At 51.5% G+C, this 14,114-nt stretch overlaps 1 protein-coding gene across 1 annotated transcript in view; it reads right to left on the bottom strand.

The window, feature by feature from the left end:
* Window positions 1-14,114, bottom strand: part of GABBR2 (gamma-aminobutyric acid type B receptor subunit 2) — a gene marked incomplete at both ends in the record, with an annotated part of 372,345 nt that overhangs the window by 62,400 nt on the left and 295,831 nt on the right. The window contains one exon of the mRNA XM_080708508.1: window positions 4,284-4,391. Coding sequence (XP_080564634.1) covers window positions 4,284-4,391 — 108 coding nt within the window. The remainder of the gene's footprint in view (window positions 1-4,283; window positions 4,392-14,114) is intronic.

Here is a 14,114-nt window from a genome sequence, read left to right as displayed (position 1 = left end):
GTCCAATTCGGGGACAGAGAGTAGAATGTAATGTGGTAGGGGCTGGGGAGGGACGGAGGGGAGTGGGTCTTTCGTGGGTGGGGCTTTGGCTTGGGTAGCTGAAGAGCTCTGGAGACGGATGCTGGTGGTAGCTGAAGAGCTCTGGAGATGGATGCTGGCAGTAGCTGCCACAATACGACAGAACAGTGTGAACCACCAAAGCCACCGAGGACGAGATTTGGTCACCGATTTTGTCATGAGGCCAGTGAACACACCCGGAGGTGTGAGGAACCCCTCAGATCACTCCAGAACTTCTAGAAATCCCGGAGGCAGGCTCGGGAGGGTAAGATGGAGAAGAGAAATGTGTGCCTCGGGCAGGCCGGGCAAACATTACCAGATTGTTTTCAAGAGTGAATAGGTTGCAGTCCAAAACGGGCTCTTCTCCATGATTCTAGTTTCATATAACCAAAAGTAGGGTGTTGTTGTCTTGTTTTAGGCTTTTTCAATTGTGTTTAAAGCTGGGCGTGGTGGTGCACGCTTGTCATCCCCATGCTTGGGAGGTGGAGACAGGAGGGTCGTGCTGGTTCGAAGCCAGCCGTGCTGGCTTAAGAGACCCTGTTTCCAAATAAAAATATAAAATAGGTCTGGGAGTGTAGCCTGGTGGTAGAAGGCCCCTGGGTTCCATCCCCAGTACCACCAAAAAAAAAAAAAATGTGTTTAAAAGCCGGGCATGGTGGTGCATGCTTATAATCCCCGCACTTGGGAGGCTGAGACAGGAGGATCGCTCAGGTTCAAGGCCAGCCTCAGCTACTTAGTGAGGCTCTCAGCAACTTAGTGAGACCCTGTTTCCAAATAAAATATAAAATAGGTCTGGGAGTATAGCCTGGAGGTAGAAAAGGCCCTGTGTTCTGCCCCCAGTACTACACACACACACACACACACACACACACACACACACTAAATAAATAATAAAATAGTGTTTAAATACATGTCATATTTACCCCTTTAACCTTCGAGTGTGTGTGCGCATGCGTGTGTGTGTGTGTGTGTGTGTGTGTGTGTGTGTGTATTCCTAGAGATTGTACCCAGAGGCATTCTACCTCTGAGCAACAGGGTCTCACTAAGTTTCTCAGGGCTTGCCTGGAACTTGCACTCACACTCCTCCTGTCCCAGCCTCCCATGTACTGGGATTTCAGGTGTGCACCACTACATTGGGTTTCATTTTAACCTTTTTTTTTTTCCAGATACACCCTAACCCTCCAATCATTATTATTATTATTATTATTATTATTATTATTATTATTATTAGTTTTGGAACAGGGTCTTGCTAAGATATACCCCTAACCCTCCAATCCTTTTTATTATTATTATTATTATTATTATTATTATTATTAATTATTATTATTATTATTATTTGTTTTGGAACAGGGTCTTGCTAAATTTTACACCTACAATCTTCCTGTCTCAGCCTCCCAAATACTGGTATTATAAGTGTGTTCCACCATGCCTGGCTCAGTTTAACCTTTTTTTTTTTTTTGGTGGTACTGTGGATGGAACCTTTCTACCTCCAGGCTACACTCCCAGACCTATTTTTTATATTTTATTTGGAAACAGGGTCTCTTAAGCCAGCAAGGCTGGCTTTGAACCTGCCTGATCCTCCTGTCTCCACCTCCCTAGTGCGGGGATTACAAGCGGGCGCCACCATGCCCAGCTTCCAGTTTAACCATTTTTGAGTGGACAGTTAGCCTGAATGGAATGGGGGAGGTCTGGTGTATCAGGTGTGCCCCAGCATCAGCACCCCTATAGGCCCAGCTGTCTCCTTCCTTTCTGTGCATGAGGCTCACGCTCCTGGGCCCTTTCTGTCCCTGCGGCCCCCTCTCTATCTGAAGTCATTTCCACGGTGGTTGCTCTCCTCACCATCACTGTTGACCTCCAGGTCCATCTCTGACGTGCACCTGTTTCATCTCTAGTCTAACTCCACCCCTTGAGGGTCCTACATGATATACCCTACTGTCCCTGATATCAGGAAAAAGTAACAAAAAAAGGAAAAAAATACAGTAAAAAGTAGTAAATGATGGTTTAAAAGTTTTTAAAATTGAGAGAGAGAGAGAGAGAGAGAGAGAGAGAGAGAGAGAGAGAGAGAGAGAGAGAGAGAGAAAGCAGTGGGCTTGTGTGTGGGACAAGCCCCCTCCTTGGATGCTGCTGGGTCGTCAGAGCCGGCCTGGACCCTCAGGGTGGGGCGAGTGCCCCTTTGGCTCCAGCAGAGCAGGAGGAAGGGAGCTAAGCTGTCTCAGGAGACCACACCCCATCCTGCCCTCACGGAGCTTGCAGACAAGGAACGTGTTTCTGAAGTTTCCCTGGCAAGTTTTGTTAATTGCTGCCAGATAGGCAGAGTGCCCTTGTTTGGCAATCGCAGGAGGAAGGGAACAGAAAGGTCAGCTTGTTATTACAGGTGACAGTGCAAATAAATCACACGTTAACACAAAGAAATCAACACTGTGCTTCTTCCACACCCGATGTGTTGTCACGGGTGGCAGGTCATCTCTTTGACTAGACGCGCACACGGGGAGGCCTGGACCAGGTCCTCTTCCGCATCTGGGCGCTGGTGAAGATGGCCTTGCCCCCGGGACTCTGGTTCCTCAGGGCTGGGATGGGCCGGAGAGTCTGTATTTCCAAGAAGCCCCCACGTGAGGGCAGCCCACGATCTGAGAAGCCCTGACCTAGGCTGGGGGTCTTAAATGCTGGGCCTGTATTGGCACAGGGGTCCCTGGTCTCTGCTTGGGCTGCATTTGCAGATTCAATGAACCACAGATGCTGTCTATGGCGTTAGGCCCACGATGGTTGCACCTATACTAAACACAGACTGTTTTTTTTGTGTGTGATTATTCCCCAAACAATATAGCATAACAGCTATTTATATAACATTTACATCATATTAGGTATTGTAAGCAATCTGGAGGTGATTTAAAGTTCATAGGAGGATGTGTGTAGCTTATATGCATGCATATGCATGTAATGTCATGTAAGAGATTTCGGCATCCAGGGATTTTGGTCTCCTTAGGGTGGGGTGGGATTCCAAAACCAGTCCCTAGCAGATTCTGAGGGACCACTGTATCCCCTGGAGTGCTGTGTGGCCTGTCTGAGCCTGGCTGGAGGGCTGGGTGGCTCTGGGGTGGGGAGCTACAGGATGTACAGCTATAGCGTACTCATTCATGTTAAGGGACTGCAGGAGAGAACAACCCTTACCAGTAATGCAGGATGCATAAAGTGTCTGCCCTGATCGCGGGTGCAATACCAGGCTGGCTGGCAAGTGAGGGCTTTTCTTTTTTTTTTTTTTTAACCTCTGCCTCTATGCCAGGCCCAGCTCCGGAGAGGTCAGATGCCAGGGTGAATAGGAAGCTTTCTGGGGAAGATCTCAGGCTGGCCAAAGAGAGAAGAAGCCAGGCTGTGTCCCCTCTGGGGCTGGTGCCTAGCCTGCCACAGGCCTGGGCTGGGAGGACAAGTGTGCTATCAGGTATAGTCTGCAGTTTTGAATACTATGGCAGACGCCACACATTAGCTCCTTACCGACCCGAGGACCTTCCAAGTGATGAGACTTGCTCTAAACTTTGTCCAGGAGCAAGGGAAGGATTAGGAGCCCTGCAAGAGCTTCAAGGAGGGCAGTAGATGCAGCGTCCCTATGACAGTAGCCTAAGAGGTGGCTGATGTAGTGGACACGCCCACCCACAGGAGGCAAATGTTTTCCACCCACCTGAAGGCTGAAATCCTGTCCTCTAAGGACCTCTTTGAAAACAGAATCCAGTCCTAGCCCTGTTTTTTAGTTTCCTCTTTTAAAAGCCCCCATTGCCCATAAATTAAAGCTCAGATTCTTCAATGCGGCTCAGATTGCCTCCAGCCTTTCTGCACCCCCACCATACCCCAGCCCCTGGACCCCGGCCACAGCCCTCCTCCCCGCAGGCTGATGCACACACGCTCCTCCTGCAAGGTTTGCAGAAATCCTCTCTGCCTGACTGACTCCCACTCACCCTCCAGCTCCCAGCACAGGTGGACACGCAGCCCTGCCTGAGTGCCCCGCACCCGGGAGCTGCCCACGTGTCCCCAAGCACCATGTGTCATCAACGCTTTGGTAACTGTGACTTCCCCAGGAGGCAGGGACTGCTTCACTCGGATCCTCGGCCAAGAGCTCAGTGCCTGCACACAGTAGCTGCCTAATGTGTGTGTGTTTTTTTTTTTTTTTTTTTTTTTTTACTAAATGAATGTTGAGTGAACTTCGCCAGCACCCTGAAACAGAAGGCGGTGCTTACCTTCTTCTTCATTTTCACGTTTTTGAAGATGGCATGAACTCTCCAGGTCTTTGCAAACATAGCCCCAAAGGCGGTGGTGTAGCCCACAGTGAGGATCCAGGTCCTGACCTAAAGGCCAAGAGAAAACAGAGGCATTAACATCCCTTAGGCGTGCCAGAAGCTAGGTGGGTGGACGCTCTGCTCCGGCAGCCTTTGCATTTCGCTGGTATCCTTCAGTCCGATTTCAGCCGGAAGGATGTTTAATGCTATCAGACACTTGTCAGGCCCAGGACAAGAGCAGAGATGAGTGTGGTTCAAATCTTGCCTCAGATGGGCCCACAAGTCCTGATGGAGCCAAAGAGACATTGAGGCCCCCGCACTGCTGAGGGAATGATAGGTGATTAGCCAGCGCTCTCCCCCGCTCCCACACCCCTGTCTTATTTCCTGCTGCACCCAGCCCTCTCCCACATCGTTAGGACACTTGGCTACTACTGCCAGAGTGACCTCAGCCATCCAGTTCCTCAGCACTGGGCCAGTCTGATGCTGAGCCACACTTGGACCTAGGCTCCCTGCTCTGAAAAAGGCCCTGTCTGGCTCTCACCTGTTCCCCAGGACTCAGGTGTGCCTTGATCCCTAGCCCCGGGCTGGTAGCTGATGGGTACAGCCATCCCCGACAGGAGGCTACAATCTGGATCCCTGAAGGCTGGGTCCGGCTGGCCACCATCTGTGAGTTACTGAGGGCATCCAGAATGCCTGCTCCCCGCCTGCACTCTCATTACTAGACCAGTAATATCCCAGACCCAACCCTCGCTGGCCAGACCAGAGACCTTCCATCACCCCAGAGACACGCAGATGTGCAGAGACACTCCCAGCCTGATCCCCACCCCATAGGTTTACCCTACAGCTGCCTGCCCAGCCACGTGGCTCTCCAGCTTTTCAGGGAAAGCACATTCCCTTTCTATTCTGTTTGTGAAGATAGGAATTGGTGGGGTAAGTTGTGAGGCTGACCCCCCTAAGTCAGGGAAGGATGCACATCCCAGGGCTGAGTTTGAAACCCATGTCAATGCCTATGGCGGTTGCAGCAGCAGGAGGGAGTTAGTTTGCTATTTTTTTTAAATCAGTTATTTATTTTTAATTTCAAAACAAGGGGAAAATCAAATGGGCAAGAATGAGCCAAGTGCTTTCGAGAGGGTTCAGGATGGCTACATCACCCAGATGATAATCCCAGGATGCAGGAGAAGTGAACAGAACGGGGATGGAGGAGGGACCAGGCACTGGGAATTGAGAGCTGAGTTCATCCAGGGACCAGATCCTGCAGGATGGGGGGCATGGACTATCCCACTCATCCATGGGTCGTGTTCATCCGCTGAGCACTATTAGGACAGGTGCAATAATTGGAAGGATGAAATAAGCAAACAGTAACAACCGGGGTGATTTTTTTGGAGCTGTCAGTTGAGTGAGGACATCACTTTACAAGCAGCAAACTGTCCAGTGCATTGGACATGTCCCCTCAGTAGCTCACATGGCCTGAGCTGGGCCTGGATTTCAAGCCCTGCTGGACTATTGCAGCCCACTCTCTGCCATGGCATCCCGCCTCCTATCCAGGTAGAGTCCACTTAACCTGAATCAGGTTGGTCTACACCCAGGAGTCAGCTGAATGGGGCACACCAGTGAGCAGCCAGGGAGCACTCTCCTAGGGGTTGAAAAGCTAATATGTTAGTCGGGCGTGATGGCGCACACTTGTAATTCCAGCATTTGGGAGGCTGAGACAGGAGGATCGCAGGTTCATGGATAGCCTCAGCTACTTAGTGGTGTCTTGGATTGCAACTTAGTGAGACCCTGTTGTAAAATAAAGAATAAAAAATAGGGCTGGGGTGTGTAGCCCAGAGGTAGAATGCCCCTGACTTCTATCCCAGTAACACACACACACACACACACACACACACACACACACACACACACAAACACACACACACACACATACATACACACACACACACTCCAAAAATAAAGCTAATATATTATTCTGATTGTTAAGGCCAGTGGTCTATAAGCATTTTGATCACGTGTTCCTACTAGAAAGTCACTTTTAAACATGAACATAAGCACAATAGGGACAGTTTATATAAAGTGTGGAAAAAGATGAAATAACATCACTATTTTCACTTCATCATGTGACCGATGAAGATCTTATTCCAGGGATGTGTGTCACTGCAATGCATTAGGACTATTCCCTTTGACTTACGTTTTCTTTAAAGCAATCATTTTCAGGCTACTTGTCTATTTTGTGAGGTCTAATTTCATTAAGACTCAATAATATAAGTTAAGTGAGTTAAAACTGGATAATACAAATTTAATCTGGCATCTGGAAACTGCAATATGGTGCCACCAAGTGAAAGCAAGGAATGGCCGAGCTGCCATTGCATTGAAAAGAGCTCAGGTCCCGCGTGGGGTGAGGTGGGCCTCTGGCTGGGGGCTGGGGACCTGGACTACGGGTGGGTTCCCCCGTAATTGCGATAATAAGGGTGGCTCTCCTCTTATTTATTTATTTATTTTCTGGTACTGGAGATGGAACCCAGAGGCATTCTACCTCTGAGGTATATCCCCAGCCCTATTTTTTTATTCTTTATTTTGAAACAGGGTCTCACTGAGTTGCAAAGGGCCTAAGTAGTAGCTGAGGCTGGCCGCGAACCGCGGTCCTACTGTCTCAGCTTCCCAAATGCTGGGATTACAAGCGTGCGCCACCACGCCCAACCTTCCCTTTTTCTTTTTTTGGTGGTGCTGGGGATTGAACCCAGGGCCTTGCTCATCTAGGTAAGTGCTCTCTCCCTGAGCTACATTCCCTGAACCCTTTAAACCATGTTTTCTAAAAAGGGTGGTCCTCTGTGCCTAAATTCTTGTGTGGACAATGTGGCTTATGCTGAACATTGAGGGGTCTGAAATGTTGGTACGTAGTAGGCAGGGGTATGCACGTGACCAGCCCCTCATAAAGTCCCTGGATGCTGGGTCTGTTTTGAGCATCCTGGGAGGTGGCATTTCACGTGTGTCTCTGTGCATTCCTGGAGGGAATCAGCGTGTCCACGCGACTCCCCTGGGATGGGCTCTTGGCAGCTGCCGCCTGCTCCTCCTTGGACCGCGCTCCACTGGGCTGTCCCCTTTGCTGCTGTGACTTTGTGTCCTTTCACCGTAATTAATCACATCTGTGAAAATTCCCGGACACTGAGTCCTGGGAGTCCCTGAGCGAGGGGGTTGTCCTGGGGACCCCGACACACACCATCCCTGTCCGGTGTAATGGACTGATGAACCACTGAGTCCTTGGGAGGGTTCCTGTGTGCGACCCCTGACACGCCACCAAGCCAGGGCTCAGGGCTGAGTGTTCAGCCCCATCTGTAGACAACTCTGAAGACAATGATGAGCAGTGGGATCCCCCAGCAGAGCTGCTGCCCCTGCATGCCCTGCCCTGATGCCCCTGTGCACCTTTGCCAAAGGCAGGGGTCATTTCTCTGCTCTACCTTCCTGTGTCTGTGAGGTCGAAAGGGTCTCCAGGTTTGACCCCTCTCTGCCCTTTCAGTAGCTCCCCTGGGTTATCATCTCCACTCTTGGGCTCCGACAACTTCCTTACCCTGTTTACAGCCTACATCTCTCTTCTGAGCTCCAAACCTGCATCAGCTGTCACTGGAGTCCTATGTGATGCTTAGGTGTCCCCATAAAACCTTCACACTTCACAGCCAGCTGGCTCCCCCCAGCTGCTGGGCTTCCTCTGGACTCAGGGAGTTGTGCCCCCAAGTTAGGAACTCAGAAGTTAGTTGTTTCACCCAAGTTAGGAACTTGGGAGTCACCCAGACTCATCTGCCCCGTCTTCTTGCCCATCTCCAAGCCAGGCTCCTCTGACCCCCTTCTGGGCCATTCCCTGCCCTCCCTGTGCTCTGAGAGGCGGGGCACTGGCACTGCACTCTGGGGCTTTGCTCTCTGGCTGGCTCTAGAAGGTCCTTCAGGAGATGGGGTGCCAGGAAAGAGTAGAGGTATGCCCCTAACCTCCCCCTGTGCTGTGTTTGTGGAAGTAGCTGGTCTCCTTGTGTGGCGCTGGCTCCCTCTGGGCCAGGAGAACACGCTCTTCTCTTTACCTTTTCACACTGGGCACTGGAGAGGGCTGCAGAGTGGCCGGCGTTTTCTCTGAGCTCTCAGCACCCTGCGTTTGGGGTCTTAACCTCACCCACACCCAGCAGGTTCCCTTTCTTTAGTGTCTCCTTATGTGAGCCAGCTCTGGGGATGGGAATGTTTTCTGCCAGTCACGCCTGGTGTCCCATCTCATGCCTTTGCCAGCACAGCCCTCCCTCTGTCCCCTGCTGTAATTTCCGCCAGGCCTCCAGCTTGGTCACTGCAAGCAGGGGCTCCAAGGCCAGCCCTTGGCCTGTCACTAACTGCGTGTGAACTGGGTAGGTCATGCAACTTCTTTGAGCCCAGGATAATGGCCACACCCACAAGTTGCCAGGGTGCCAGTGAAGCTGAGATGAGACGGAGAGCGCGGGGGCCCTGATCAGCACCTGACCCCTTCACGTGCTCCTGGCCACCGTGCAGGGGACATGAAGGAGCCTGAGCTCGCCCCGTGTCTAGCCTCTGCTCATCCGTCCTGTGCGCCCCAGTACTAATCTGAGCACAGCTCCTGGCTTATCTCTTCACTGCCCGGGAACCCTAGGGTTAAACTCTAAATTCTCAGCATGGTGCCCCCACTGCTTCCCTGCTCCCCTCTCTCTAGCTTGCTCCTGCTGCCCGGGCTCAGAACCAGCTCCTTCCTCTGCCCAACAGGCCAGTCCATTCTGTGCTGTCTCCTTCACATCTTCTCATTTGTTTCCTGAAATCCAAACTCATGGCCACCTCCTCAGAGAAGCCCTCCTGGACCTCTTGGGGAGGTCATGACTCACAGCAGGTGACATCTCTCCACCCATGTGTCCCTCCACCCTGAGGAGGAGCCCCTGGGAGGCAGAGCCTGCTGTGCCCACGGTTAGCTGTCTGAAGCCCAGCCTAGAGTGGCCTGGCCAGACTGTCCGGCTTAGGAGTGTGTGGTCTCTTTGTTACCAGAAATCTGCAAGTTGAGCCCAGGCAGGCACACAAAAGGAAGACCACAGAGAGGGCTGAAGCCTCCACAGCAAAAGAGGCCTTGGTGGCCCTTTCCACCCTGTGAAATATGCTGTCTGGTAGGTAGTGAGCTCTCTCCATATATTCAAGCAAAACTTGGGAGACCCCCCCTGCTAGGATGTCTTAGAGGCATGTCCTGTACCAAGAAAGGCTTCATTTGATCTTGTTCTAAGTATCCCTTCTGTATGACTCTATGATGTCAAATGAACTAGAAAATTCCAAGGGGTTACAATTATTCTGTTTTCCAATATGTCACCTTCAGTATGAATCTCTACTGGTTCATCAATATGAGAAAAATAGCCATGTCATTTTTCTCCCAAAGTTGCACACATACTCACTCTTCTGATGTTAATGTCTCTCTATAGAATGAAGGCCTCACTGCCCTCTGGAGTGTGGTGGGCACTCTTGGGTCTGTCCTGACAGGTGACGGGGCTGTGGGACACTGCGCCTCTTGTCACCATTGATGCGTGTGGGTCCTAGGCTGATAAATCTAAGGCGGGGGAGCCTGGGGACTGGCTGGACGTTCGGGTGAGCAGCTTTCGCACCATCTCAAAAGGTTCTGAAGAGAGCCCTGTGTTTCCTCCCGATGGCTTGCCTAGGCAGTCAATAGCAAGAAGGCAGGGGAGGGAGAACCCTATAGTGCTAATGCAAGCCCAGGGTGCCCATGTCCCAAGCCAGCATCTGCGTTAAATCAGGATGCCCAAGGGGTCAGGGCAGTGGTGTACACCTGTAATCTCAGTACTTGGGAGGCTGAGATAGGATTGCAAGTTCGAAGACAGCCTCAGCAACATAGTGAGACTCTCAGCAACTTAGGAAGACCTTGATTCAAAATAACAGCAACCAAAAGAAAATAAAGAAATAAAAAACGAAGGGCTAGAGGTGTAGGTTGGAGGTAGAATGTCCCTGGGTTCAATTCCCAGTGCAAAAAAAAAAAAAAAAAAAAAAAAAAAAAAGCTTGTGAGCACAGGTGGCACTGACCACACAGGGGAAGTTGGATGGTGGTACCCTTTTGGGGGCGGGGGTACAGATAGAAACTGGAAGGGGTAGGATGCTGGCATGCTGTTTATGTTCTGTTTCTTAATGTAGATCCTGGATTCACAGTTGAGTTTGTGGAAATTCATATGTATATACACACACACATCTATCTATCTATCTATCTATCTATCTATCTATCTATGTAGACAAGGAATGAAGGAGCGGGGATGGCTGGGCTGGACTTTTCTCCCTGGCAGCCCTGGGCTGATTCCAGTGGCCAGGGCCTCGTGGCCACAGCGTCACCAGGGGCTCCACCTGCCTCCTTGTCTCCTCCCTGCAGCCTGCCCCCAGGCTCCTGGCAGCAGTCTAGGTGGCAGGGGCACACTTCAGCCTGACTTGTCCCTGACCCAGTTCTAGTAGAGCTGGTCACAAGAGGCCAGAAGTCGCCATGGATACACCTACGCTGAACTAACCAGTGCCATACCCGGCCTTCCAGCTTTCTTCAGCCCAAGTACACCCAGCTGTATCAGTGCCTCTCTCTTAGCCTAATTGTGTCCAGGGGCATTCTACCTTGGAGCTACACACGCAGTCCTATTTTGTGTCCAGAGGTGGACACAATTACCTGGACATAGTCCTGTCATCCATCCATCCATTCATCCATCCCTCCATCCACAATGATAATAGCTAAGATTACTGAATCTTATATGTGGCAGCCACTAAGTGCTTTGCATACATGATCCTATTTAATCTGCATAACCCTAGTACTACCCACATTTAGAGAAGAGTAAATAGTCCCCAAGGTTTGGGGACATTAATAACTTGAGGTCGCACAGCTAGGAAGCAGTACGTTTGGGGCTTGCACACAGCAGTCTGACAGCAGAGCTTTTCTTTTGTGCTAGACACTGATACTCTGGGGATACATTGAAAATAAATGAGCATAGGAACAATATTGAATCACAATCTAATTCAAAGGGGGTAAATCTTAAGGTATTTGTGTGTGTGTGTGTGTGTGTGTGTGTGTGTGTGTGTGTGTGATACTGGGGATTAAATGCTGGAGCATTTTGCCTTGGAGCTAGACACCCAGTCCTATTTTTTATTCTTTATTTTGAAACAGAGTCTCACTAAGTTGTGGAGGGCCTCACTAAGTAGCCGAGGCTGGCCATAAATCCAAGGTCCTCCTGTCTCAGCCTCCCAAGTACTGGGATTCCAAGCTTGCGCCACCAAGCCCGGCTTATATCTTGATTTTTGAAGATCTGAGTGGACAAAAACTTTGATTGGGTTAAAATTTACCAGATCCCTAAGAACTTAGTTGACCTGTTTTTACCTGTATATACCAGTGAACAAAACAACAACAACAAAAAATCAAAGTATGTCTTAAAAAAAGGAAAGGAAGGGAAAGAACACATGGTAGGCACCACTGTAGTCTCACGGGGCTCTTAGGGCTTCAGCTCTGTCCCCTAAGACAAGTCCTCGGCTTTCTCTCCTCTCGGTGACCCCTGCCTTGCCAGGTGGACATGGCAGTTGGTAGGAAAGGCTGCACCTGGAGGCAGAAAGCTGGCCCTTGGTGGACGGTGCTGCGAGAGGTAGCAGGAGGCTGGGCCTAGCTCCACCCCAGGATGCTTCTGAGCCCAGGAAGCTGCTGCAGACAGTCCTGGGTCTGCAGGTGCCCGGGCCTCCTATCCTCTCTGCAAGTCCCTTGTTCCCCCTCCACGCCTGAGCTTGGAGTTTCTGCCTGCGCTCTCCAAGGAGCACTCGCCATCTTCTCTTTCCTCTCGCTTGGCCCCGCTCCCTCTCGAGGCTCTGGGCTCTGGGCTTCTGACAGGCTCTGGGCTTCCCCAGCCAGGTCAGCTTGTCAGGGGGAGTGGTGCTCCCTTCCCCTGGCACGGGGCTCTGGCCCTCGCCCAGCACCGTCCTTTTCGGCAGCTCGGTGCCCACGGGGCCATGTTGCTATGGTGATTCTACTACGACACAGCGTCCAGGGAGACAGCACCATGTAGCTGGAGCTGTTTGCAAGACTTGCTGAAACCGGCACTGACAGGCTGGGAAGATTCCAGAAAGAGTCAGAGGGTGGAGGATGGGAGCTGGCTGCAGCAGCTTCCCTAGCTAGCAGCAGGGCTGTGTGCGGCCGGCGTGCTTACCCATGCACCTTTGCTGGTTAGGATGGTCCTTGCGAGCGGAGACACTGCCCCTAGAGATGCCCAGTCTTGTGACTGCCAGGTTTCTTCTTGAGGTGGTGTTTGTGGTTTATCACTGTGTTTAGTTTCTACATTAAAAGCTAAAAGGAGCCGGGTGTGGTGGTGCATGCTTGTAATACCAGTACTTGGGAGCCTGAGATCTCAGGAGGATCACAGGTTCAAGGTCAGCCTAACGAGGCCCTGTTTCAAAATAAAAAATAAAATAGGGTTGCGTGTATAATTCAGAGGTAGAATGCCTCTGGGTTCAATCTCCAGTACAAAAGAAAAGAAAAAAGAAAACAAGGAAAGGGGCATTTTTAGGGCAGCAGAACAGAACGAGGGGTGACATAGTACGCGATACCTGAGGTTGACTTCACGGTCTACCTGGTCCCCTGGCCTTGAACATTTCTTAAAGAACACAGCATGGGACACTGGGAAATCCCTCCCACCATGCAGGAGGGAGGTGGCGCCCATAGTGGCCACCCTCCTGCCCCATCCCTCACCCCCGGCACCAGAGCTGAGTCCTCTCACTGAGCCCCAGCTGTCACCCCTGCAGTAGGGAACAGTGATGCTCCTGTACAGGTGACAATACTGAGGCTGATGCTCCAGGGTCTGAGCACTGTCCAGCCCCGCTTCTCTCCCCAGCTTTCCTGGCCCCCAGAGAAGAGAACCCAGGGCATTGAGTGGGATGAAGGAGCTGACCTCTGCAAGCCAGCGGAGCACAGTCGCATGGCCCAGGTCCCCCTGGGACGGTATGTGGGCTCTGAATTTGAGAACTTCCAGCCCCCCTCTGCCGGGGCAAGGCCGGCTCTTATTCGGTTGAATGAGCAAGCCCAGTCCTGGCCGGTGCACACGCCTTGCTGACCCAGTTCCACCCGGAAGAGCTCCGGTGCTTTTCCCCACAGTCACAGACATGGGCTCCTTTGCACAGTTCGGCAAACACCTGGCCCACTGAACGGCCAGTGAGTTAATTCTCAGGGCAGCGAGACCCTCACATCTTCCTGAGCTCCTGCTGCCGCTAATACTGATGTGTAAACAGCTCGTGATTTATTCATGTCGCCTTCGCGGGCTCCCCAGGAAAACCTTCCCCTCACAGTGAGCACGACTCCCAGAATAGAATGTCAGGTTTCATTACAAGAAAAATACCTGGATGTGGGGGGCGTCTCCGTCTTGCTCCCTAACCTGCGTCACAGTGTTTGTAGAATTCAGGTCAAACTGAGAAAGCACCTGAGCCAGAACAGGCTGTGGAGGACGCAGGAGAGGCACGGTGGCTTCTTTCTGGGAGGGGACACTCTAGGTTGCAGCTCAGTGTCCACCTGGGGTGCCTCTGCACCAGGGCTTGGACTCAGCCTGCTCCAGGCGTCCTCTGGTGGCCAGTGGCAGGTTCCCAGGAGGGAGGAGGCCATGGTAGATCTGGGGCTGGCACTGGCTCTGGGTCGGGGGAGCAGAGGCAGGCCCTTCCTCTCTCAGAGATGCACCCAGGAACCCGAGTGCTGTGCAAATCAGAAGTCGGCAGACTAGTCCCAGGGCCATTTTTATTATTGTCATCTCGGGGGTCCTTGAACTA

This window comes from Muscardinus avellanarius, assembly GCF_963383645.1.
Source record: "Muscardinus avellanarius genome assembly, chromosome: 13".
NCBI classification, from domain to species: Eukaryota; Metazoa; Chordata; class Mammalia; order Rodentia; family Gliridae; genus Muscardinus; species Muscardinus avellanarius.
This window is presented reverse-complemented; position numbering and strand designations above follow the sequence as displayed.